Below are 26,256 nucleotides of genomic sequence, written 5' to 3'. Positions count from 1 at the left end.
GCCCCTCCACTGCCAGGGCCAATGGGGCCATGACCAAGGTGCCTGTGTTCTGAGCTCCTCTATGGGCCAGGGGCCCGCTGTGTGCTTTACACCCTGTTGCCACTCATCCTCACATCAACCCTACAGACACAGGTCTATTTCTCCATTTTTAAAATGAGTGATCTTGGCTGGGCACAGTGGCTCACGCCTGTAATCCCAGCACTTTGGGAGACGGAGACAGGCAGCTCACTTGAGGCCAGGAATTTGAGACCAGCCTGGCCAACGTGGTGAAACCCAGTCTCTTCTAAAAATACAAAAATTAGCTAGGCGCGGTGGTGGGCACCTGTAATCCCACCTAATTGAGAGGCTGAGGTGGGAGAATCTCTTGAACCCAGAAGGTGGAGGCTGCAGTGAGCTGAGATTGTGCCACTGCACTCCAGTCTGGGTGACAGAGTGAGATCCCGTCTCAACAAGAAAAAAAAAAGAGAGAAATCTGACTTTAGGAGAAATAGTCACCTGTCCCGTCACGCTGCCTGCAGGTAGCAAAGGCAAGACACACAAACCACACTGTGTCCAACTCCAAAGCCTGTACCTTTGCCCCAAGGCCACGCTGCCACTTGACCCAACAGAAGTCAATGACACAGGCCCATGGTCTCCTGGGTTTCTTCCCCTCAAGGGTGGCATCTGCCACTGCACGGGGGTCTCCACAGGGAGCTTTGTTCCAAGCAGCTGCTTGGAGCTCGGGGTCCTCCCAGCCCAGCGCTCACACCCGGGCTCTGCTCCTGGGAGCCAGGGGTCCTGAACCCCAGTTCTGCCTTGCCTCGGCACTGGAACACGTTCGCCCCTCACTGCCTCTCCACATCCCATTCTCCCCATTTCCAGACCTGGCGGGGGCCTCAGGACCCCCAGGACTCAGGCCTGGTGAGCCTCCTACTGGGGCTGCTAAGGGGACTCCCTTTGAGACAAAGGAAGTAGCAGGGCTGTGGCTTTCCTCAGCTTGAAGCTTAGTGGCTTCCAACGCTCTGCTCTCATCTACTCTGGGCTTGCCCTCATGCAGGTCACTCTTGCCTCATCTGCTCATAGCCTGAAATGCTCTCTCCAGATTCCTGGACCCCAGGGTGCCTAGCAGAAGTGCCCCTCTTCTAGGAAGCCACTGATGCCCTCGGCCATTTAAATGGCTACCAAGCACGTCTGGAGCCTGGAGCTCATGTCTCATCCTGGAGCTCAAGGCTGGGCCCTGGGAGCTCCGTGACCCTACAAGCCTGGGGAATCCAAGCTGGCAGCCCCGCCCCCACCCTGCCAAGCCCACTGCCTGCTGCACGCAGACTCACGCCATGATGCCTGACAGGTGGAAGAGCTCGGCCGACAAGTAGGCCATGTAGCTGTAGAGGAAGACGAAGAGCGGCTCGATGACCCGGATGTGCGAGGTAAATCGGGAGGTGAAGGCTGCGATGACCCCGTAGACCACGCCTACAAACACCCCGCCCAGGGCCACCACAAAGAAGCTCAGGAAGCCGAGGAAGATGTCCACGATGCCCACGTGCTCATAGTTGGCAAACTCCTCAAAGAGGTGATACAGGACCTGGGGAGGGTGTGTAGGCTGGTGGGTGAGAGGAGAGGGCCCTGGCCCCACGGCTCCCTGGGGTCCACCCAGGGCCATCCTGTCCCCTCCATTAACCGTGACCACAAGAAGAGGCCACACAGTAGCAGAGGAACCCTAGTGCCAAGGAGGTGCCCAAAACCTCAGCCCGGGGCTGCGGGGCTTGCTCTGGGCCGGCCACGTGCCACACTGGGGAGCTCTGTGAAGACCCTGAAGCCAAACTGCTTGGACTGGAATCCTGGCTCTGCCTCTCCTGAGCTGTGTAAAGGAAGCAAATTCATCTTCCTGTGTTTCAGTTTTCCCCGTCTATAAAATGAGGATAATAATGCCAACTTTTAGGACTGCTGTGAGGACTACATCAGCGAATCAAGTGCTCGGAGCCTTACCTGATGCAGTGTTAGCCACACCTGGTGCTATCAAGTCTGCCTCTCACTGCCTGACCTTGGGTATGTCATACCCATCACTGGGTTTCAGTCCCTCCTTCAGCACAAAAAAGGGACATTCACACAACGAACTAGAAGGTGATTTCTTAACCTCTGGAGCTTTCTGAAAATACATATGTTCAGGCCATACTGGACTTGGACTCTCTGGGATAGGACCAAGAAATCTCTATGTAACAAGCCCCCCAGGGATTGCAATGAACAGCCAAGTTCAGATGCTATGGAATTAGAGGCTCGCTAAGGCGCCCCTGTCTCCTGGACTGGGAAACAGATGGTCACTGCAACCCTGCCATCAGACGTTTAAGTGGCACTTCATATACTGTAAAGCCCTTTGATGGTCTTTATCCAAGTCAACACTCAACCACCATGTGAGGCAGGTGGGTCAAGGATGCTCCTTTGCTAAACTGAGGCTCACAGTGGTAAAACAACATGCCAGGGGGCCCCCAGCCCAGGAGCAGAACTGGGCCCAGAACTTGTTCCCTGACAGCCATGGCTGAGGCCTCCTTAGCAGGCTCGGCTTTGAGGGTCCGCCCCGCCTGTTGCTGGGTCCCTGAGCTGCCTGGCTCAAGGCTGTCCTAGACAGCTCTGTCAGGAAGCAGCAGGGACTTTCCAGGCCTGGGGGAAGGGAGGGGAGGACTTGAGGATCCATGACAGGGAACCCTCCAAAGCCCCCAGGACCTGGAGCAGGAGGAATGGACTGTGAGGAGTGACCTGTCTAGGGCACAGACCTGAGACCAGGCAGCTCAGGGTCAGCCTCCGGCTTTACTCTCTGGGAAATGGGGCACTCACACCCGTGCTCAGAGCTCCAGAAAGACCTGACTTGGGCCAGGCAGGAAGGGGAGATGCAGAGCACTGGCCAGACCTGGTGCTGCCTGGCCCCAGCCGTCTGGGGGATAGGGCAGGGCTCCAGCAGCAGACAGCCTCTTAGCAGGGGCATGCTCAGCCGTGGGCTACCTAAACTCATTCCTGGCCTGAGGGGATTCATGGGTCCTCATGTTCTACCACATGGGCCCATGGAGTGGGCACAGAGAGGAAAGTCCTCCTTTCCGGCCTGGTGCTATTATCCCTGGAACTACAGAGAAGCAGAGTAACACAGTGGTAAGCACTTGGGCTTTGGACTCAGACTACGGATTTGAACCTCAGCTATATCATATATCAGGCTAATGTAACCTCTCTGTCCCTCAGTTTCCTCATCTCAAAAAACTGGGATATAACTGTGTCAACCTCATGGAGTTACTGTATAGATTAAATGAGGCAACAAAGGCCAGGCACCATGGCTCACGCCTGTAATCTCAGCACTCTGGGAGGCCAAGGAGGAAGCATCGCTTGTGCTCGGGAGTTTGAGACCAGCCCAGGCAATATAATGAGACCCCATATCTACAAAATAAACAAACAAATAAATACATTAGCTGGGTGTGATGGCCAGCACCTGCAGTCCCAGCTACTCGGGAGGCTAAGAGGGGAGGATCATTTGAGGAGTTTGAGGCTGTAGTGAGCTATGATTGTGCCATTGCACTCCTGGGTGACATTGTCTGTGTGACAGAAGGAGACTCTGTCTCTAAACAAATAAATAAAAATGAGGCAATACACATTCAGACAGGAAGCACCCAGTGAACACCAGCAACCACTACCACCGCTGCCACTGCCTTTGGGAGACACGACTGTGGGTCCACAAGTGGCTGGGTCTGTTACCTGCTTGATGCAACCATGCCCTAAGCTCCACAGCAGTGCTCACCTGAACCCCAACACCCAGATCCCACTGGAGAGGGCTTTATCTTTGGCACCCACTGGCTTCACAGACATCAGTGAGTATGACTCACTAACGTAAGTAACCCTGTAAGAAGCCTGGGAGGATGACAGGCTGAGTACTGCAATCCCTATGTCACAGATGGGGAAACTGAGGCTCATGTGGTAACCCTGGGCAACAGCCTGTGCTAGAGGAAGCCAGGACGGAGGCCTGCCTGCTCAGGTCAGGCTGCTGCTCTACCCAGCCTCGTGAGGAGGCCAGGTAGGAACAGGAAGCTGAGGCTGCCAGCAGCCGAACACCACAGTCTGTCTCTACTCTGAGGTGCTGCTTCCTGAGGACTGGGGCTGCAGAGGAGGGAGTCATGGCCTGGACATGGACATGTGCCCTTGAGCTTTCCTGTGAGTGCAGCTGCTCTGAGGGGGACAGCTCAGGAGGGGGTGGAAGTGTTCTCACAACACAGTGTTTGAATATGCACATGCACACATCTGTTTCCCAAGGAAACCAGCTGGAGGGAAGGGCATGTGCAGGTGTATGTGGCGCCACCACGTGCAGATCCTGAACGAAAGCACTAATCGTCTGCCACTTTGCAGCTATCAAAGGTGAGGCCGGCTGGGCGCGGTGGCTCACGCCTGTAATCCCAGCACTTTGGGAGGCTGAGGTGGGCGGATCACCTGAGGTCAGGAGTTCGAGATCAGCCTGGCCAACATGGCGAAACCCGGTCTCTACTAAAAACACAAAAATTAGCTGGGTATGGTGACACACGCCTGTAATCCCAGCTACTTGGGAGGCTGAGGAAGGAGAACTGCTTGAACCTGGGAGGTGGAGGTTGCAGTGAGCCGAGATTGCAACACTGCACTCCTGTCTGAGAGACAGAGCAAGATTCCGTCTCAGAAAAAAAAAAAAGGTGAGGGCCACAGAGGTATAGCATTTGCTTAAGGTCGCACAGCAAGCAAGTGGCCAACTTATTTTACTTATCACCTTCTAGATGTTTTGGAGACAAGGTCCCTTTCCATAATCTCTGCCCAAAAACTGTGCACAAACCGAATTCTAACTTAAGATATAGCCAACATGAGAGCTGAAAGACCCCTCACAGATGACACAGTCTGTGAAGAGGGAACTGAGGCACAGAGAGTAAAAGTAATTTGCCCAAGATCACATCAAAATGCAAGTGAAGGGCCAGGCTTGTTGGTTCAGGTCTGTAATCTCAGCACTTTGGGAGGCTGAGGCAGGAGGATTGTTTGAGGCCAAGAGTTCAAGACCAGCCTGTTCAAACCCCATCTCTACAAAAAATTTTAAAAATTAGCCAGGTGTGGTGGTGCATGCCTGTAGTCCTAGCCACTTGGAAGGCTGAGGCAGGAGGATCTCAGGCCCAGGTATTTGAGGCTGCAGTGAGTTATGACCATACCATTTCACCAGCCTAGGAGACAGGGCAAAACCCTGTCTCTTAAAAAACAAAAAGCAAGTCAAGTCAAGGAGAGAGCATATAACCTAGCAAAACCAAGAGTTTAGGTCCTGGAGTCAGACAGACCTGGTTCAATCACAAACTGGTTCATACTCCAGCAGGTTATTTAACTTCTTTGGGACTGTGTCCTCCCCTGGAAAATGAGAATAATAAGCACCTCCTAAGGCAGCCATGAGGACTTAAATGAGATAATCCATGCCAAACGGCTCAGCATGGTGCCTGGCACTCAGTAAGGGGAAATGGGTCTTAGCTTTTTTTTTTTTTTTTGAGAAAGAGTCTCGCTCTGTCGCCCAGGCTGGAGTGCAGTGGCACGATCTCAGCTCACTGCAAGCTCTGCCTCTCGGGTTCACGCCATTCTCCTTCCTCAGCCTCCCGAGTAGCTGAGACTACAGGCGCCTGCTGCCATGCCCAGCTAATTTTTTGTATTTTTAGTAGAGACGGGGTTTCACCGTGGTAGCCAGGATGGTCTCAATCTCCTGACCTCGTGATCCACCCACCTCGGCCTCCCGAAGTGCTGGGATTACAGGCATGAGCCACCGCGCCCGGCCCCAGTTGTTTTTATTACTGTTATTAAGAGGGGATGAGGGATTCACTGCTGGGCCTGGATTCGGGTTTGTACCGTTTGGACATGGGCATGGCCCCTGGCCTCCTCACCACAGTGACGGCGTCATTGAGCAAGGACTCCCCAAAGACAAGGATGTGCAGCAGCTCATTGATGTGAATTTCCTCAAAGACAGCCAGAACCGCCACGGGGTCCACGGCCGAGATGATGCTGCCGAAGAGCAGGTTGTCCAGGAGGCCGATGTTGTTGATCTGCTCACCGCCCACCAGGCACACGGCATACATGAGGCCGCCCAGGAAGAAGGCGTTCCACAGCGTGCCCACCACGGCAAAGATCAGGATGGTGCCCAGGTTTTCTGTGAACTGCCGCAGTGGCAGGAAGTAGCCGGCGTCCAGGATGATGGGCGGCAGCAGGAAGAGGAAGAAGACGTCGGACTGCAGGAAGGGGGGTGTCTCGCCTACACCCTTGATCAGGCCCCCCACCAGCAGCCCCACCACGATCAGCAGGCAGCTCTCCGGGACGATGCTTGAGATAGTGGGGATCACATGGAAACCTGCGGAGGGCGAGAGAACGGGAGGCCATGGGCTTTCGGAGGAGCCGGGAGAACAGAAGGCTGGGGCCGGGCCGGGGATGAGGAGCGCAGCTGGCCAGAGGTGCACAGGCTGGGTCTCAGAGGGCTGCTCTGTTAACTCTCTGAGCTGCTGCTTCCTCGCCTGGAAGGGACAATGCTAGCTTCACAGGTTTGCCATCATAAACCAAGTGACAGTGTTTTTAAAGAATTTTTTTCAAAGGACACATACATGCTATCTCTGTCGCTGTCATAAAATGTTATCAAGTAGCAGTTCTATATGCCTCCAGAAGGCAGAAATTATAAATTGATTACTGACGTGCCAAGTACCTACGGGCATCACCTACGCCTGAACCCAAGGCATTATTCCAGGCACAAGTTCAGGGAGGCAGATCTGAGCTCAACCTGAGGAATAACAATCTAACGATTCTGTCTAAGGGAAGATGGCAGTTCCCTATCACGGAGCTGTTTAAGCAGAAGGCAGACAACCAGCTGGTGGGGAGTGGCATAGGAGACAGAAGAAAGCACAGAAGAATCTAAGAATACCAGTGTGGGAAGGAACTTGGGGATAATAAGGCCTGGGGTCTGCAAACCTGCAGAAGAGTAGGCTTTCCAGCTGAGTCCAGGCAGCTGCTTGAGACATGGCTCAAGGACGCCAATGGCAACCAGGTTTGGCAGGTGAGATAAAATCTATTTGCTATCCCACTTCTAGCTCAACGTCACCCACTTTAAAGATGGGGCAACTAAGGCTCAGAAAAGGGAAGGGACTTGCCCAAAGTCACACAGCAAATGGGGAGCAGAACCAGATAGAACCCAGGTCTAATGCCCCAGTTCCCATCAAACTGCACAGTTCTGTAATTCAAGCTCGCCTATCCTTCCCTTCCATCAAGGCCTCCTTACACACCCTTCTGCCTGAGACCCACCAGCCGTCTCCCCAGGCCGTGTCCTGGCCAGCAGCAGGCCGCTCTGCTGTATTCCACCTTGAGGTTCCAAACCCAGAGCTGAGAAGTAGCAAAAATCCCCATGAGAGGGCCTCTCTCAATACCAGGTATGACCAGAGAACCCTGAGCTCCTGTGAGTGGTTTCTATTGTTTGTTTTGTTTTGGGGTGGGAAAGTAGGTGGAAAAACCTGAGCATCTAGTTGTATGTTGGGTACCATGCTCCTAGGGGTGGCATAGTCAAGAGTCATAGTCATAGTCGTGACCCTTTGCTCAAGAGGAAAGTTCTCTCTGGCCTGGCACGGTGGCTCATGTCTGTAATCCCAGCACTTTAGGAGGCTGGGGTGAGAGGATCACTTGAGGTCAATAATTTGACACCAGCTTGTACAACATAGGAGACCTCATCTCCACTTAAAAAAAAAAAAATAGCTGGGCATGGTGTGCGCCTGTAGTCCCAACTAGTCAGGAGGGCTGAGGCAGGAGGATCACTTGAGCCCAGCCTCAAAAAAATAAAAAAATAAAATAAATAAATAAATAAACAAAAGCAAGGCTCTTTCTCCTCCCCTTCCCTATCTTGCAAGCTCTGTGCAGGCAGATCCTGTAACTGCTTATCATTATACACCCAGGGCTAGGACACTAGAGGTGCTCAACAAATACCGGCTGACTTGAAAATACAGAGGGCTGGGACATCACCCAAGATTTCCGATAACCTGCACGCCTGGCCAGGCCTCTGCTCTCATTACTTACTCTTGAGATCCTTGGGACAGAGGAGGAACTTCCCTCTCCATGCCCAAAGCCCTTCCTACTCTCAGGTAGGAATCTGGGCGGTGCTAGTACAGTGACAAGTCAAAGTTCACACTGCTGGCTGGGCACAGTGGCTCATGCCTGTAATTCCAGCACTTTGGGAGGCCAAGGTGGGTGGATCACCTGAGGTCAAGAGTTCAAGACGAGTCTGACCAATATGGTGAAACACTGTCTCTACTAAAAATATAAAAATTGGCCAGGCATGGTGGCGGGCGCCTGTAGTCCCAGCTACTTGGGAGGCTGAGACAGGAGAATTGCTTGAACCTGGGAGTTGGAAGTTACAGTGAGCTGAGATTGTGCCATTGCACTCCAGCCTGGGCAACAGAGCAAGATTCCATCTCAAAAAAAAAAAAAAAAAAAAAAAAAAGAAAAGAAAAGAAAAGAAAAGAAAAAGTTCACACACTGAACACTATCCAGGCCCAGAATCCTGGCACAATGCCAAGCACCCTGGGACACTCAAAACACATTGGGAAAAAAAGACATCGCCATCCTAGGCCAAGAGGACCTCGAAGGCACCATGTGCATTCTCCTGATTTCAAAATAGACATGACCAAAAGTCACTTTTTGTTCATCTACTTTCCACATCAATAAAAGCGAAAATAATTCCAAAATCACCTCTTTTGCTGAAAAGTACCCCAGTCTTTGTACTGTCCACCAGTCAACATCCAGTGTGTAGCTGGCTGGTCCACTGGGAAGGGCTAGTCATGTTGGGCCCAAGCCTCTCTTGCTGTAGAGGATAAAGCCCACGTTTTCAGCACTGCCTCTGTCATCTGGTCTTGCCTCATGTCCCATTCTCCCCACTGTCAACTCTTAAGGTTTCAGCCTTGCCAAATTGCTTGCAATTGCCCCATATAAGCCACATCCTCTTTTGCCTGCCAACCTTCGCCTAGTCTAGTTCCTCTCTAGAAATCATTCCTCTACCCCTACCCCCACTGTATGTGGCTGACATCATATCCTCTGCCTGCCTCCTCCTCCAGGAAGTATTCCCTGACCACCACCTGTCTGCCCAGGTTAGGGCAGGAATCTTCTGGTGCCTCCCTCTCTCATAGCCTTCAATCTGCAGTCATCTCCCAGGTTCTTGTCTCTCTTCCTGGCACCCACTGAGATCAGTCAGACAACCCAGGCAGAAGCAGCTGAGGTAAGACAATGGCACCACACCCCAAAGACCTGCAGTGTGCTGGAGGGGAGACAGGTACAGCACAGGGGAGACAAGCAGGATGAAGATTTAGGGGAGCAGAGCTCCTTCAGGCAGGGGCCAGAAAGCACCTTCCCAAGGCCAGAAGTCCAGCTCCAGCCAGGTGCATGCTGGCCCCCTCCACAGCCTCCCTGCCCCTGACCTGGCGTGAGCACCAAGAGCTGCCTTAGGAGAAGGCAGAGTCTAAAGAGAGTCCAGGGCAGGCAGATGATGGCTTCTACCTCCACCTAAGAGGTTAGGCTCTAAAAATGCCTCCTACCCCCACTCTGTGCCATCAGCCCAATCCACAGAGCTTTCCTGGCCCCATAAATCGCCAAACAGTGCCTGGGAGACCCAGAGAAGAGTTGGCCACAGCTCCTGCCCGGGGAGGGGGCAGGCATGTGAAACAAGCCAAGAGCAGCAACATAAAGAAGGCTCCTCAGCTCCGAGGGTGTCCCATGAGCCAGAACTGTGCTGGGAGCCTGGCACACACCATCTCATTCAGTTCTCACCACAGTCCTTGGGATAGGTATTGCCTCCATTTTGCAGAAGACAAAGCTGAGGTCAGCAAGGTTATGCCGCTCCACCAGTGTCTAAGGGAGGACCTCTATTCTAGCTCAGGTGTCTCAAAATTGTAGCAGAGAACACTAATTAATTCTTTACTCAAAGCTCGGTATTTTCTCTGAGCCAGGCCATACTGGACACTGAGGACATTGAGGTGACTCAGACTCTGAACCTCCATGAGCAGCTAATGGGGAGGGCCATGCTATTCCAGCCCTTGGAGCTTCTATGACCAGGTGAACAGACAGCTGGCATTCCTATTGGACACAAGAAAAGCAAGCTCTGAGAGGAGACTGGATGCACTCAGCCAGGCCAACCACGACTGGGTCCTGCGCCTCCTGACTACAGCACAGCAACCTCTTTCTCCTTCAGCCAGCTCCAGAGTACTTGGGGCTGGAGCCATGCTCCCGGAGCTGGTTTCCCCGGCTTTCCTGTTTTGGCTCTGGCACTCAGTGAGCTGAAGGAGCTCTAGGCCCTGATGGGCTCTCTGGACCCGAGGGGAGGGCCGGGCCGGGCCAGGCTGATGAGAAAGGTCTGAGATCCACTCTTGGCTCCCTGCCCACAGGTAGGAGGCACATTACTGGAAAGCACTTCCAGGGCTGGGGGAGGAAGGGATTCTGTCATCAGGAGGAGGCTCCTTCAGGAGCAATGGCTCAGGCAAGTGGGAAGCAGCCCCTGGACCTGTGCTGGCTTGTCCCTCTCCCAACGTCCTGACTCCACCAACTGTGCTCACTCTGCATCCCTGCAGAGTCCTCACAAAGTGTAAGGCGCTTGCTGACTCCTGGTGAAAGGGGCACAGAAGGATGGCTGGGGCCCCTGGAACCTTGACAAAAGCCCTGCATGGAGGCAAGATCCCAGGATGCCAAGAGATGAGGCAAAACTTTCAGGGCCCAAACGTGCAGCAGCAGTGATATCACCAGGGTGAAATCAGGGGTGGGAAGAGACAGAGTAAGAACCAGAGACGTGAGAGCTGGAATGGATCTTGGAGAGCATCTAAATTCTCCATTATACAGTCAAGGAAATGGAGACAGAGACAGCCAGTGACCTGTCATTGATCACGTGTCCAGTTCTACCCCAGTAGTCCGTGACACTCCAAGCCCTGTGGTGTGCACAAGCCACACAGCCTCCTTCGAGGACGTCCAGTCCTCCCAGAATAAGGAGGCACAAAGTGTGGAATTTGGCATCTCCAAGCGCAGCCACAGGCCAAACCCTCTGACACAGTTCAGAGTTGGCTCTCCTTTTACAAGAGGCTGGGGGATGGGAGAAGTGTTTTTCATTCTATCTAGTGTAGGTGGTAGCTGGAACGAACACACACACACACACACACACACATATACACACACACACACACTCTTGCTGAGCAGACACCTCACCAAACCTCCAATTGATGGGGGCTCCCAGCCCCCTGCGGCTGCTCTGCACCACAAGAATGTTTTATTTATATCTCCTCGGACGGTCCCCATCTGCTGAGACTGGCTCAGTGGAGCAGGCAAGGCTGTCCCACATCACCCTGGGTTGCCAGGGTGACCAGACATGCCTGATCCCCCTTCCCACAACCCTCCTCTGGCCTGGGAAGTCAGAGGAGAGTGCTGGGAAGAGGGGTCTCTTTGGCCCATAGTGCCAGGTCACCAGGGACCCAGGGACACACTGAGGGCTCTGTCGCCCTACTTCCAGGCCTGAGGACTGCTCTGGGGCTGCAACTCGGCCAGGTCCCAAGGGATTCCTAGTTGCACAACGATTCCATTTCTTTAACTCCCTCTTCAACTGCCCCAGCAACCAGTCTCAACTGCAGCAATGAAAGCTAATACTTCCCAATGAAAGCCCAGCACTCTACAGTTTACAGCAGCACACTCTGATGCTTCTTAACCCATTTGCTCTTCACCACAGTTCTGGGAAGTCACAATTACCATCCCCCTATTTTACAGATGAGGAAACTGAAGCACAGAAAGGTTAAGCAACTTGATCAAAGTCACATAGCTGGTAACTGGGATTCAAATCCAGGAAGTCTGGCTCCAGAGTCTGTGTTCTGGCCACTCACCGTTTTATCCCTGGCTTTATTCTCACTTTGTTTCTGAGGGGTGTGTGAGCCTAGGACTAAAGAGGCCCAAAGCAGTTCCCAAAGGGTCAGAGGTAGGTATTTCTTTCCATGAGCTCCTCTCCAGGAAGTATCCCACTGCTCCCCTTCTATTCTAGTGGCCTAGTAAAGACTTCATGAAATCCTTCCTATCTTCTTTTTTTTTTTTTTTTTTTTTTTTTTTTTGAGACGGAGTCTTGCTCTGTCGCCCGGGCTGGAGTGCAGTGGCAGGATCTCAGCTCACTGCAAGCTCCGCCTCCCGGGTTCACGCCATTCTCCTGCCTCAGCCTCCTGAGTAGCTGGGACTACAGGCGCCCGCCACCTCGCCCGGCTGGTTTTTTTCTATTTTTTTAGTAGAGACGGGGTTTCACCGTGTTAGCCAGGATGGTCTCGATCTCCTGACCTCGTGATCCACCCGTCTCGGCCTCCCAAAGTGCTGGGATTACAGGCTTGAGCCACCGCGCCCGGCCTCTTCCTATCTTCTAAGGCTGCCCCCTCCAGGAAGCTCTCCTGAGTTAACTCAGCCAGGATGGGTCAATCTTTTCTACCAAACTTGTAGAGCAAGAAGTGATAACTATTCAGACCGTTCAGCCCCTGCCTGGCTGATCTGCACTCAGCCCTGGTGTCCACTGGGGCTGGAGGACCCATGGGTCCAGGAGGGCTCTGACTCTTTTTGAGTCTGATTCTCAAGGCTAATTCTTCCTACCATCAATGTCAGCTATGAGGACCAGGGAGAAAGAAAAGCCACATTAGGACAGACTCAGCCACTGCCTCAGCAGGTTCACAGCCAGACCTGCAGAGGAGACAAAGACACATGGCACTGGCCACCCCGCCCTATGTTCCCACTGTCAGAAAACTGAGTTCTAATCAGAGCCCAGCCACAACTTGCTGGGTGGCTTTAGACAAGTTACTTTACATCCCTCCCCTCAAAGTTTCTCCATCTGTGTAAAAGCCTATTTCAGAGGGTTTCTGGAGTACAAGAGGAGATAAGGATAAAGAGCACCAAGCAATAATGGTACTCAATGTTAGCCAGTGTGGTGCCTCCTATTACTATTGTAATTTTCTTTAAAACCCAAGTATAATACAATTCACTCTGCATTACTGTGACCTGTTGGTGTGTCTGTGTCCATCACTGGGCTATAAGCTCCTTGAGGGTAGTAACTGTCTAGATTCACGTGGGTCTCCAGCTTCCAGCACGGAGTAGGCATCAACTATTTGTGAACTGAAACAAAACTGACCTCAGCACTTTGGGAGACTGAGGGGAGAAGATTGCTTGAGGCTAGGAATTTGAGACCAGTCTGGGCAATATAGTGAGACCCCATCTCTACAAAAAATAATAATAATAATAATAATAATTAACTGGATGTGGTGGTGTATGAGGCAGGAAGATTGCTTAAGTCCATGAGTTTGGAGCTACAGTGAGCTATGACAGTGCCACTACTCTTCAGCCTGGGAGACAGAGTGAGCCCTTATCTCTAATGTAAAAAGGAAAGAAAAATGAAGTAAACTTCACTTGTTAGATGTGAAGTATGGGAAAGAAGGAGGTGGGGATGGGTCTGGAGTTTCAAGACTAAGTGGTGTTCCCAGAGCGGGGACCATTTGAATTGGGCTTTGAAGGATCAATAGAAGTTTGCCAGAAGAGAAGGGTTTGTATCCTTTAAAAAGTCTAGTATAGTACCTTGCACATAGTAAATGGATATGTGGGTAATGAATGAAAGCAAAACAAGTAAAGAAGACAATAAATAGGAAGGCAGGCTGACTTCACCAAGCTTTTGTCAATATCCAAACAAGAGGGCTCTTGTGAAGATTAAATGATATGACGTACATAAAAGACTCAGCACAATACCTGGTACATGTGTCTTTGAGTCTCATTTCCTCTCTGTAACTAGGATGATGATGATTAAAAGCAACTTTGAGATAATTTAATTAGAACTCCCAGCCAGGCTCGGAAGCTCACACCTGTAATCCCAGCACTTTGGGAGGCTGAGGTGGGTGGATCACCTGAGGTCAGGAGTTTGAGACTAGCCTGGCCAACATGGTGAAACCTCTCTTCTATTAAAAACACAAAATTAGCCAGGCGTGGTGGTGGGTACCTGTAATCCCAGCCACTGGAGAGGCTAAGGCAGGAGAATTGCTTGAACCTGGAAGGCGGAGGCTGCAGTGAGCCAAAATCATGCCACACCACTGAGATCACACCACTGCACTCCAGCCTGGGCAACAAGAGTGAGACTCCATTTCAGAAAAAACAACAACAACAACAACAACAAAACTCCCATCCCACAGCAGAAACTCAATGAATAATACTTTTCATTTTTTATTTATTTTTCTGAGGTGGACTCTTGCTCTGTTGCCAGTCTGGAGTGCAGTGGTGTGATCTCAGCTCACCTCCTGGGTTTAAGCAATTCTCCTGCCTCAGCCTCCTGAGTAGCTAAACTACAGGCGTGCACCACCATGCCCAACTAATTTTTATATTTTTAGTAGAGATGGGGTTTCACCATGTTGGCCAGGATGGTCTCGATCTCAACCTCGTGATCCGCCCACCTTGGCCTCCCAAAGTGCTGGGATTACAGACGTGAGCCACCGTGCCTGGCCAAATAATACTTTTGAAAAAATGTAGCAGCCAGCTGGGCGTGGCAGCTCACGTCTGTAATCCCAGCACTTTGGGAGGCCAAGGCAGGTAAGATCTCCTGAGGTCAGGAGTTCTAGACCACAGTGACCAACGTGGCGAAACCTCGTCTCTACTAAAAATATAAAAATTAGTCAGGTGTGGGCCAGGCGCGGTGGCTCAAGCCTGTAATCCCAGCACTTTGGGAGGCTGAGACGAGCGGATCACGAGGTCAGGAGATCGAGACCATCCTGGCTAACACGGTGAAACCCCGTCACTACTAAAAAATACAAAAAACTAGCCGGGCGAGGTGGCGGGTGCCTGTAGTCCCAGCTACTCGGGAGGCTGAGGCAGAATGGCGTAAACCTGGGAGGCGGAGCTTGCAGTGAGCCGAGATCTGGCCACTGCACTCCAGCCCGGGTGACAGAGCGAGACTCCGTCTCAAAAAATTAAAAAAAAAAAAAAAAAAATTAGTCAGGTGTGGTGGCAGGCGCCTCTAATCCCAGCTACTCAGGAGGCTGAGGCAGGAGCATCACTTGAACCTGTTAGGCAGAGGTTGCAGTGAGCCGAGATCACACCATTGCACTCCAGCCTGGGCAACAGAGCAAAATTCCGTTTCAAAAAAAAAAAAAAAAAGATAAACTCTCCAGCACCCAGGAGACAAACACTGGACACTTGGAGAATCTGATGGAAGGCTCTGTGCAGGGGGCTTATACACATCCCCTCTCATTTCATCTCACATTCTGACCCCCAATTTGACAGATGAAGAAATCCAGGTTCAGAGAGGTGACTTGTCCAAGGCTACCTAGCTGGGAAGTGGCAGGGTCATCATTAGAATCCAGTTCTCTGAACTGCTAGTTCTTTGGGCCATGCTGCTTCAAAGAAAACAGCTTGTCAGGATCACCAGGAAGAGAATTCAAGTCTGCAATAAATATGCCTCCCCCACAAAAACAGCCATAAATAAATCTGTTCCTAGTACCTGGGCAGGCATGCTTCCCCATACCCAGGGCAATCAGTCTCTCTCTGTGCCTTTCCCCATCATTCTTCCAAATAGCACTTTTATTTCTTGCTTGTTTCAATCCACATTTCAGGGGGTCTTACTATGTTGGAGAGACAGGGTCTCACCCTCTGGGAACATCAGGTCTGGATGAGAAAGCAGGTAAAAAGCTGTCAGAAAACACAACCAGCATACACTGGGCTACCTGAGTCATGGAAAAGAGAAGAGCGCGCCAGGAGGCCAAAACCCCGGGTCCAGACCCTGCTCTGCCCTTTAATAACCATAAGCTTTGGGTAAATCACTACACAATGGAATAGCCTCCATTTTCTTGTCTGTAAACAAGTGAGAACAGGGACTAGACACAGGAGCAACTTGTGCACTGAGACGACTGAGAAAAGAGAGGTAAGGCAGGCTGGGGGGCCTGGGAGGCCCCTGGAGTAATAAGCAGTGATTTAGCCAGCACCAACTGCCTTAGAGACCTGGCAAGAGAGGCTGTTCCAGAGGCAGGCATGTTGTGATAGCAGATCACAGGCTCAGGGACCTTGGCACTGAGTTACAAATCCCTCATGATGTATAGCCTCTCTCTCTCCTTCCTTTCTCCTCTCACCTGTCCCATCTACATCAACTCCTTGACTCCAGCAGCCAGAAGTCCCCAAATCCTACCTCTAAGCAAACAGCGGGAAAATCTTCCTCACCTGGAACTTCTACCCACCTTTCAAATCTCAGTGGAGGGCCAGGCACAGTGGTTCACCCCTGTAATCCCAGCACTTTGGGAGGCAGAGGTGGGCGGATCACCTGAGGTCCCGAGTTCGAGATTACCCTGGCCAACATGGTGAAAATCCATCTCTACTAAAAACAGAAAAAATTAGCTGGATGTGCGCCTGTAGTCCCACTACTCAGGAGGGTGAGGCATGAGAAATGCTTGACCCTGCAGGCGCAGGTTGCAGAGAGCCAAGATCGCGCCACTGCACTCCAGCCCAGGCAACAGAGTGAGACTCCGTCTCAAAACAACAAAAAGAAAAAACAAAAAACCCCAGTGCAGGTGTCACCTCCTCTGGGAAGCCTTCCTGGAGCCACACCCCCGCCCTCCCCAGGCTGAGTCAGATGCTCCTCCAAACTGAGGAGCTCTGTGTTCAGTGCCTCAGCCAGCCTGGCATCCCAGCACACAGCTCTGGGCCCCCAAAAAGTGACGCTCAGAAAAAGCAGGTTAAGGGAATGATGAACACTTCCTGAAGGGTATAGGACTAAAGTTTGGTCTCAAGGGTGGGTGACTAAAGGGGGAAGAGTGTGAACAAATGAAAAGAGAGGTAATCTCAAAAGCCTTCTGAGGATCCTGAAGCCTGCAGCCAGCCTGGAAACGAGAGTCAACAGTGCAGGAGACGCCGGCACACAGGCCTGACCAGGGCAGACCAAGGAAGGAACTGAGTCAAGGAGCCTGAGCCGACACAGCAGGCCTCAGAGGGTCCCCTGACCTTCAGCCTGGCCCTGAATGCCCCATCCTAGCCTGCGGCCTGGTTCTACCACCACCAGCCTTCCCCCTGGGTCTCAAGGACCCATTTCTGTAACCCCTATACCACCCCAAGCTGGGGCAGCACCTCTTGGTATCCAGCCCAACCTTCCCAATCATCCAAGCTCTGCATAAACATTTGTTGAATAAATTTCACTCCAGCACATCGCCCCTCCCCCTGCAGAAAAGGCACTGGATTGAGTCCCCATGCAGTGAAGCAGAGGATGACTCACAGGGGAGAGGGGAGGGACAGGGACTGGGACTGGCAGTAAACAGCCTGTGTGTTGACAAGAGGCAGAGCTCCAACAGGCCCAACAGTACCTGGCAAGGGAGAGGTGCCAGGCAGCGGGGTGATTACCTGGGGAGAGGGTTATCTGGGGAAGCATTGGGGGTTAGCTCAGGGGGTGGGGGGCAGCTCAGGGGGTGGGGGGCAGCTCAGGGGTAGGACCTCAAGCTCCAAAGACTCTCATGGCTGGATTGGGTATCTGGTAGGTGACCATATGATATGCACTGGTTTCTTCTGATTTTCTCAAAATGGAAATATATTATATTGCTTTGGTGATTTTAAATAAAACTCATGGTCTTTTTTTTCTAACAGTCATATAAGTGTTTAAGTAAAAGGAAAATCATCTCTCAGTGATTCTCCCCCTTCCCCTTTACCAGCTATAGCAGTCTCCCCCACAACCAAATTTCCATTAAGTTTGGTATATATTCTTGCAGACTTTTCTGCATCTATAGGTTGTTTAAAATTACGTGGGAATGGTAAATCACACCTGCTGTGCTTAAACTGCTTCTATGGGGCAGAGACTGCACTAAGCACCGAGGCATCTCATTTAATTCTCTCAACAACCCTAATGCAGTGGTATAAGTATTATCCAAACTTTATTTTTATTTTTATTTATTTATTTATTTATTTATTTATTTTGAGACAGAGTCTTGCTCTGTCACCCAGGCTGGAGTGCTGGAGTGCAATGGCACAATCCTGGCTCACTGCAACCTCCACCTCCCGGGTTCAAGTGATACTTCTGCCTCAGCCTCCCAAGTAGCTGGGATTACAGGTGCCCGCCACCATGCCTGGCTAATTTTTGTGTTTTTAGTAAAGATGGGGTTTCACTAGGTTGGCCAGGCTGATCTTGGACTCCTGACCTCAGCTAATCCGCCTACCTTGGCCTCCCAAAGTGCTGGGATTACAGGCGTGAGCCACCACGCCCAGCCCTTTTATTGGACTTTTAAAAAAAAAAGTGTTTTTTGTTTGTTTGTTTGTTTTTGAGACAGAATCCCGCACTGTCACCCAGGCTGGATGGAGTGCAGTGGCACAATCTCGGCTCACTGCAACCTCCACCTCCCGGGTTCAAGCGATTCTCCTGCCTCAGCCTCCTGAGTAGCTGGGATTACAGGTGTGTGCCACGCCCGGCTAATTTTGTATTTCAAGCCACCATCTCCCTCCTTTCCTTTCCCAGTGTCCCGGGTGTGTGGCTCCCCAGCTCAAGGGCTCCCTTCCCCACTCCATCTCTATCCCTGACCTGTCCTTGCCTGTTGCTCCAGGCACCAGTTTGCCCCACATCTGGGGTGGGGCAGAGGTGGGGAAAGAAACAAAGGCTCAGTAAGAGAGCTTCCATTTCTAGAAACTTTAGAGCCATGGGAAAGCTAGATTTTTCTTTCCTCTTTGCTGGGGGTACAGTAGAGCTTGCAAAATGCAAATCTGAGATTAAAAAAATTGAGTATACCAAATATCTGTTGTTCTTAGTATTGCTTCCAGTTGCAAGTCAGTTAGCTCAGAAGCTTAACAATGTGTTAAATTCATTATATATATAACTTCAACTTGCTCAAAATCTCATCCTACTTGGCTACAGAGAGGTGGAATATAGAGAGGTAGCAGTAGGAAAGCAACACGAGAAGAAATTCTACAATTTCCAGGACAATTGCCCTGCAGAAAGCAAGTCACAGTGTCCTATTTTCAGCACTACAAGGAATGCGGGGGACTGCAAAGGAAGAACAAAACACAGGTGGCACTGGCTGGGTGGGGAAGAGAGACCAGCAGCTTCTAGGAGGCGACTGGGGCCCCTTCTATCCCTTGTAGCTTAATCAGCTTTATGGGGTCTATTGTGTGCTTCACAGCATCTGAGGGCAGTGATGAAGAAGGTGTGTTAGCCATCCTCCACTTGGGCATTTTAGTGACCTCTCAGAAGGGCCAGAAAAGGATCAGTGAGAGAAAATTACTCTCAGGGGACAGAGTCTGGAATAGGGCAGAAAAGATGGGGGGCCTTTCCAGAGGGGTGGGGCATGAGCATCCTTAGGCTGGTGTGTTACAGTGTGCGTGGGGTGGACTGCAGAATGGTAAATGCACAGGAGCTGGGTGCTCCTGACAGGAAATTCTTATTTCCTCATCCCCAAACATGCTCCTCAGGCCCCAGACTCTGGAGTTGTCCGGATTCCTTTCTTCCTCTCACTGCTGACATCCAATCCATCACCAAACCCTGCTGGTTCTGCCTTCTAGACATGAACAGACCCTAACACTTCTCACCATCTCCATTGCTAACACGCATCCAAGCCAGCACGATCACTTGCCTGGACCACTGCAGCAGCATCCAATCAGTCTCCTGCAACCACTTTTCTTTCTCTTTTTTTTTTTTTTTTTTTTGAGAAAGAGTCTTGCTCTGTTGTCTAGGCTGGAGTACAGTGGCGCAATCTCAGCTCACTTCAACCTTCGCCTCCCGGGTTCAAGAGATTCTTGTGCCTCAGCCACCTGAGTAGCTGGGATTACAGGCACATGCTACCACACCTGGCCAATTTTTATATTTCAGTAGAGACACGGTTTCACCATGTTGGTCAGGCTAGTCTCGAACTCCACAGTGATCTGTCCACCGTGGCCTCCCAAAGTGCTGGGATTACAGGCATGAGCCACCGCACCCAGCCCACATATCCACTCTTGCCCCCCAGGCTCTTCCTACACCAGCCAAGAGTGAAACTTTTTTTTTCTTTTTTGAGATGGAGTCTCACTCTGTATCCAGGCTGGAATGCAGGGGCGCAATCTCGGCTCGCTGCAACCTCCGCCTCTTGGGTTCAAGCAATTCTCCTGCCTCAGCCTCCCGAGTAGACAGGACTACAGATGTGTGCCACCACGCCCAGCTAATTTTTGTATTTTTAGTAGAGGCGAGGTTTCACCATGTTGGCCAGGATGGTCTTGATCTCTTGACCTCGTGATCTGCCCACCTCAGCCTCCCAAAGTGCTGGGAGTACAGGCGTGAGCCACTGTGTCTGGCCAAGAGTGAAGCTTTTTAAGAAGTAAGATATACTACTGAAAGGTAGGGACTACACCCCCCACTGCGTCTTTCCACCACACCTGAATCTCCATTCACTCCCCTCTAGCTCCACCGGCCTCCTTGCTTTTCCTTGAGTACAAACATGCTTCCACCTCAGGGCCTTTGCATTTGCTGTTCCCTGTGCCTAAGACACTCTTCCCCATGTAGGTGAATGACAGATTCCCTCCCTTCCTTCAGGTCCCTGCTCAGATGCCACCCCCCCAGAGAGGTCCTCCCAACCCTCTCAATCTGCTTACTCTTGCCACTTCCTGACGTCTAGATGTGCTTTCTGACTATTCCCCACCCAGAACATAAGCCTCGTGAGGGCAGCCTCTGTCCCAATCACTGTTGTATTCCTGGCACCTTAGATTATACCTGGCACACGGCAGGCTCACAACCAATGTTTGCTGGATGGATGACTTTCTCTTACCTCAGTGACCTCACAAGGTTGTCGTGAGGATTACATGAGACCACAAACACAAAAGCACTGGGTGAACCACAAGATGTTGTCAGGGTGGGTCACCATCAGCTTGTCCCTTGGAGACCCACTCCTCCTCCAAGGTGCTGCTCAGCAGCTTTTCCTAAATACCCCAGGGAGCAGAATGCAGTCACGCTCAGTTCTGTGGCCTGCAGAGCCTGGGACCACACAGCCCTCTATTAAGAGTCTGATGACATGGCACAGCTGGTTGGTCTGTCTCCCCCTTCAGACCACAAGCAAGTTTCTACCTGAAAGCAGGCGTAGGGACCCTGTCCTATTCATCTTTGACTCTCCAGGCCTCGGCATGGAGCCTAACACATGGTGAGGATAAAGATTTGTTGAGCCAGCAGAACTGTTTGAGGGCAGAAGTGTCATGTCTGGTTTAACTTTTTTTTCTTCCTTTTCGTGTATATATTATTGGGTTTAACTTAAGTCTCCAGTGTTTGGCACTAAGCACACGGACACTAAACTCCAGCTGAATTGGCCTTTTCCTTGAAGGAAGGGTGAGAGTTAGGCACCAAGAAGGCCTGGCAGGCATATCAGCAGCATCTGGAAAGGTAGGACAGGGAAACGAATGTGGTGTAGGTAGAAGATTTCTTTTTTTGTGGGGGAGGGGGTGGGGAAAACGGAGTCTGGCTGTGTTGCCCAGGCTGGAGTGCAGTGGTACGAACACGGCTCACTGCAGCCTTGACTTCCTGGACTTAAGCGATCCTCTCGCCTCAGCCCCCCAAGTAGCTGGGGCTACAGGCACGCACCACCATGCCTGGCTAGTTTTTGTATTTTTTGTAGACATGGGGGTTTCACCATGTTGCTCAGGTCTCAAACTCCTGAGCTCAAGAGATCTGCCTGCCTTGGCCTCCCAAAGTGCTGAGATTACAGGTGTGAGCCACTGAGCCCAGCCCAGGTAGAGGATTTCTATTGGAGCAAATGGCAGTGGACTGGAGTGGAAATCATTACTTAGATGCTGTAAAGCAGCCTTTTCTCTCACCCTCACAACAAGCCGTGGCAGTGGGCAACAGATGAGAGAACAGACACTGAGAGAAGTCCAAACATAGGCCCAGGATCACATGGGTAGCAATGGAGGCAGGTCCCAAACCCAGAACTACTGACTCTCAATCCAGCGCTCAGCCAAGGCCAGTTATGAAAGGCCACAAATATCCTGTGGGGAGAGAATTCCCAATCACCCTGCTGAGCCAGGGAGAGCCACTGGAGGGCTCTGGCCTGGGGAACAACATGAAATTCTGACCCCTCAGGGAGGTGGTCAAGGGAGCAGCGCTGGCCACCCAGGCTCAGCATCTGGTGTAGGGCAAAGTTGTCCAACTGCACAGCCATTTAGTCTCAGCTCCAGGGACAGCTGGTACCGCCTCCTGCACAACACCAGCAGGATGGGTGAGCCCTCCCCCATCCTACCTCCAAATGCCTCAAAAGACCAGAAAACTACAATTCTGAGAAAAGAAAGGCCTGAGTCAAGCCCAGGCCGGGGATCAGGGGAACTGGGCTTCAGTCTAGACTCAGCCACTAACATTCTGAGGGCTTTGAACAAACCCTTGCTTTTCTTTGGTCTCAGTTTCTCCATCCTTGGGGGCTTGTTGAGAGCCTCTCTACCTCTGATATCTGACTGATGAACTCTGAAGCTGGACAAAGTTGGGCTCTGTGACACTCACCATCTCTGTCCACGTCAGCAACCGTGGCATCTGGATACAGAACAGCATTCATGCCATAGCAAGCTTGCACGAGGCAGCAGCAGGCAGCGTAAAGAACTCTGGTCCATCAATGAGGGAGGCAGTTGCTGTCCCAATTCTAAATCTTAACTTCTCTGTGACCTATGGCAAATCACAGTACTGCCCTGAACCTCAGTTTCTTCCTTTCTAACATTGGGATAAACAATGTCTATGGCACAGGGTTGCTGTAAGAGGAGAGAACAGAGATAAAAACACTCAGAAAAAAGCAAAAACAAAAATATATGTCCACACCGGGTGAGGTAGCTCACACCTGTAATCCCAGCAGTTGGGGAGGCTGAGGTGAGAGGATCACTTGAGCCCAGGAGTTTGAGACCAGCCTGGGCAACATGGTGAAATCCATCTCTACAAAAAATTTAAAAAGTAGCTGGGCATGGTTGGTGCATACCTGTAGTCCCAGCTACTAGGGAGGCGGAGGTGGGAGGATCACCTGAGCCTGAGAGGTTGAGGTTTCAGTGAGCCGAGATCATGCCATTGCACTCTAGCCTGGGCAACAGGGTGAGACCCTGTCTGGGGAAAAGAAAAAAGAAAAAAAAGGCCGGGCGCGGTGGCTCATGCCTATAATCCCAGTACTTTGAGACACCGAGGCGGGCGGATCACCTGAGGTCAGGGGTTTGAGACCAGCCTGGCCAACATGGTGAAACCCCGACTCTACTAAAAATACAAAATTAGCCAGGTGTGATGGTGCATCCTGTAATCCCAGCTACTTGGGAGGCTGAGGCAGGAGAATCACTTGAACCCAGAAGGCGGAGGTTGCAGTGAGCCGAGATCGCGCCATTGCCCTCCAGCCTGGGCAAAAAGAGGGAAACTAACTGACTGACTAAATAAATAAATAAATGCATGCATGCCAGACACTCCCGTGCAGATCTAGGTTCCCTGAAACGAGCAGCGTCAGGGTCCCAGAGGCAAGCTGGCAGCACTAGGGAGGCGAGAGCTTCTCCTAAGCAGGCGCCTGAGGGGGAAGCTGTCCAACTGCACAGCATTAAGGCTCCAGGGGCAGCAGGCACTGCCTCCTGCACAATACCAGCAAGGTGGGTGAGCCCTCCTGATACTGGATCCTCTATCTCCAGGGGATGCCCTAAGGGTCTCCCATATGCTGCTGATAACAATCCAGCTGGCTGGGCTCTGTATGTGGTGGGAGAGACAGGGCATGCTTGGAGGGCCTCTCCCTGCCTCCTCTCCCACCACACTGGGGATAGTTTGTCAACTCAGGCCTCTAGGAGCCACGAGATGTAGAGTGGATAGGAGAACCGAGCATGCTCAGATGAGGCTGCCCTTTAGAGGACACTGCAGAGAAAAGACGAGGACATGGCCAGCTGCAGGGCTTGGTCCTGGTGCCAGGAGGGCCCAGGGCTCTAGGAACAGCAATTGCAGGTCAGGCCTCTCCTGGGGGAGAAGAGGGGCAGCAAGAAGTCAGAGATTAGAGGAAGGAGGGCCCTCTGAGACCATCCAATGCAACCCCTCTATTTCACAGATGCAAAGGATGAAGCCCAGAGAGGGGATGCAACTTGGTTGAGGTTACACAGCAAAGTGGTAGCAGAGCTGGGACACACACCCAGGATGGTCCACTCCAAAACTGGTCCTTGCTTGGAATATGGTGCCAACCCCCCATTCCACTCCCACTTTTTTTTTTTTTTTTTTTTTGAGACAGAGTCTTGCTCTGTCGCCCAGGCTGGAGTGCAGTGGCCGGATCCCAGCTCACTGCAAGCTCCACCTCCCAGGTTTACGCCATTCTCCTGCCTCAGCCTCCCAAGTAGCTGGGACTACAGGCGCCCGCCACCTCACCCGGCTAGTTTTTTGTATGTTTTTTAGTAGAGACGGGGTTTCACCGCGTTAGCCAGGATGGTCTCGATCTCCTGACCTTGTGATCCACCCATCTCGGCCTCCCAAAGTGCTGGGATTACAGACTTGAGCCACCGTGCCCGGCCCCCACTTTTTTTTTTTTAAACTACCTTCTATTGAGTGCCTCACTTTGATGCTCTGTATACTTCAACCACATGATTCTCCTAGCAGCCCTCTGACACAGGGATCACCCTCCTCATTCTACAGCTGAGGAAACCGGGGCAGAGAGAAATGGTCTGACTCCAGAGCCACAGCCCCAACCATGCTGCCTGCAGCTCTGAGCCCCAGTTTTCTGGACCAAATGGTGGGTATGGGGCACAGGAACCCTGGTTTATTGCCAGGTCTGTCACTCCTTTGCTGTGTGACCTTGGTCAGGTCACTCACTAAACTGCTGGTCTCTCTAAGACCCCTAGCAGTAGCAGTGTGCCCTGGTTCTGTGTGTGCCTTGCAAGGAAAGAAGCAGGAGCTATCTGGCACCCTAGTAATGGGGAATGGAGCTCCACTGTCAGTAGCTCCCCAGACTGGGTCTAGCCTGCAGGCCTCTGCTCAAAACCCATGTGCAATGCCTCAGGAGACACAGTGCAGCCCTCCAGCACACGCCACTGTGGGGAGGGAGAATTACTAGCGAGCCCTGGGCCTTCTCATTTAGCCTCAGCAATGCCATGAGGTAGATACTACTGTTTCCATTTTCCAGTAGAGACATTGAGGCTCAGAGCTTAATAAACTAGCTCAAATGACACACAGCCAGGAAACAACCAAACTGGTATTTGATCCCAAAAGCCAAGCTCTGCCCTCAAGCTGGGCCTGGTAACTGCTTCCTGTTGGCACTCTGGTCCTCAGGGCACAGGTTCTAGAGTAAGAGCCCACTGGTGACAAGCTGAGCACAAAGGGCCAAGGGCTCCAGGCAGGCTGAGAGGTTGCCTGCTTGCCTACTTGTCTGGCAACCAGCCCACCCCATAGAAGTAAGTGCCCCATGCCCAGGAAGGAGATAAGGAAGGCTTTGTCAGTGCCCACTTCCGCCTGGCCTGTGCTAGCTGCTATGACTGGGCAGGGCCTATCGTGTGAAACCGCACATGGCATTGGCACGAGGTGCACATGCCTCCCTCCAGTAGGGCAGGGGAAATAGCTGGGGCAGCCAGAACTGCAGAAGCAGCCACCACTAGGCAGGACAAGGAGGCTCAAGAATTCAGGCAGGAGCCACGGTTCTTTTTTCTTTTTTGCCACCCCGCCCCCAGACCATAGTTCTAATCAGCCCAGTCACACAGCTTCCAGTTGAAATGGGGAGGTTAATAATAATAATAGTGGCTGGGTGTGGTGGCTCATGCCTGTACTCTCAGCACTTTGGGAGGCTTGACCTGGCCTTGTGGTCAGCCTGGCCAACTTGGTGAAACCCCATCTCTAAAAAAAAAAAAATGGCCAGGCACGGTGGCTCATGCCTGTAATCCCAGTACTTTGGGAGGTCAAAGTGGGCAGATCACAGGATGATGAAGGCAGAGAGTCTAGCACAGGACCAGACAAAGCGTACTGCAACATGAAGTGGGGGTACCTCCTACTATTAGAGCAGGACTTTTTCTCATCACTGTTCACTGCCACTGGAATGAGTGTCACTCCATGACCTCACCCTGAAAGCAGATACCAGGGCTAGCAGTCCCTCCCCAACCCCCACCCTGGGCCAACAGGGCACTCCCAGACAGCCCCGCCTGGTTCCCTGATTATCATTGCCACGGTGCTTTCTTAATGAGCTGTGGCTCCAGGGAAGGGCGGAAGCTGGAGCACCAGGAGCCATTTCAACTGCCTGGTACCTGGTACTGCACTGTGACGTGGTAGCTAAATACCCGGGACAGTGGGGCCCAACTGGCCCAGTACCATGGAAATCT

The 26,256-nt window shown here is 51.8% G+C and overlaps 1 protein-coding gene across 2 annotated transcripts in view; it reads right to left on the bottom strand.

Moving 5' to 3' along the window:
* The window catches only part of SLC9A1 (solute carrier family 9 member A1), a 71,361-nt gene that overhangs the window by 23,529 nt on the left and 21,576 nt on the right, over positions 1-26,256 (bottom strand). For both annotated transcript variants that reach the window (XR_005235460.2, XM_007979850.3), the window contains exons 2-3: positions 5,883-6,343; positions 1,311-1,561 (exon numbers count right to left, since the gene is read on the bottom strand). Coding sequence is in view for 1 of the 2 variants with exons in the window: in XM_007979850.3 (XP_007978041.1) it covers positions 1,311-1,561; positions 5,883-6,343 (712 nt within the window). In the remaining variant the exon portion in view is untranslated. The remainder of the gene's footprint in view (positions 1-1,310; positions 1,562-5,882; positions 6,344-26,256) is intronic.

Source organism: Chlorocebus sabaeus, chromosome 20 (assembly GCF_047675955.1).
Source record: "Chlorocebus sabaeus isolate Y175 chromosome 20, mChlSab1.0.hap1, whole genome shotgun sequence".
NCBI classification, from domain to species: Eukaryota; Metazoa; Chordata; class Mammalia; order Primates; family Cercopithecidae; genus Chlorocebus; species Chlorocebus sabaeus.
The sequence above is the reverse complement of the archived record's forward strand: the minus strand, read 5'-3'. Positions and strand labels throughout refer to the sequence as shown.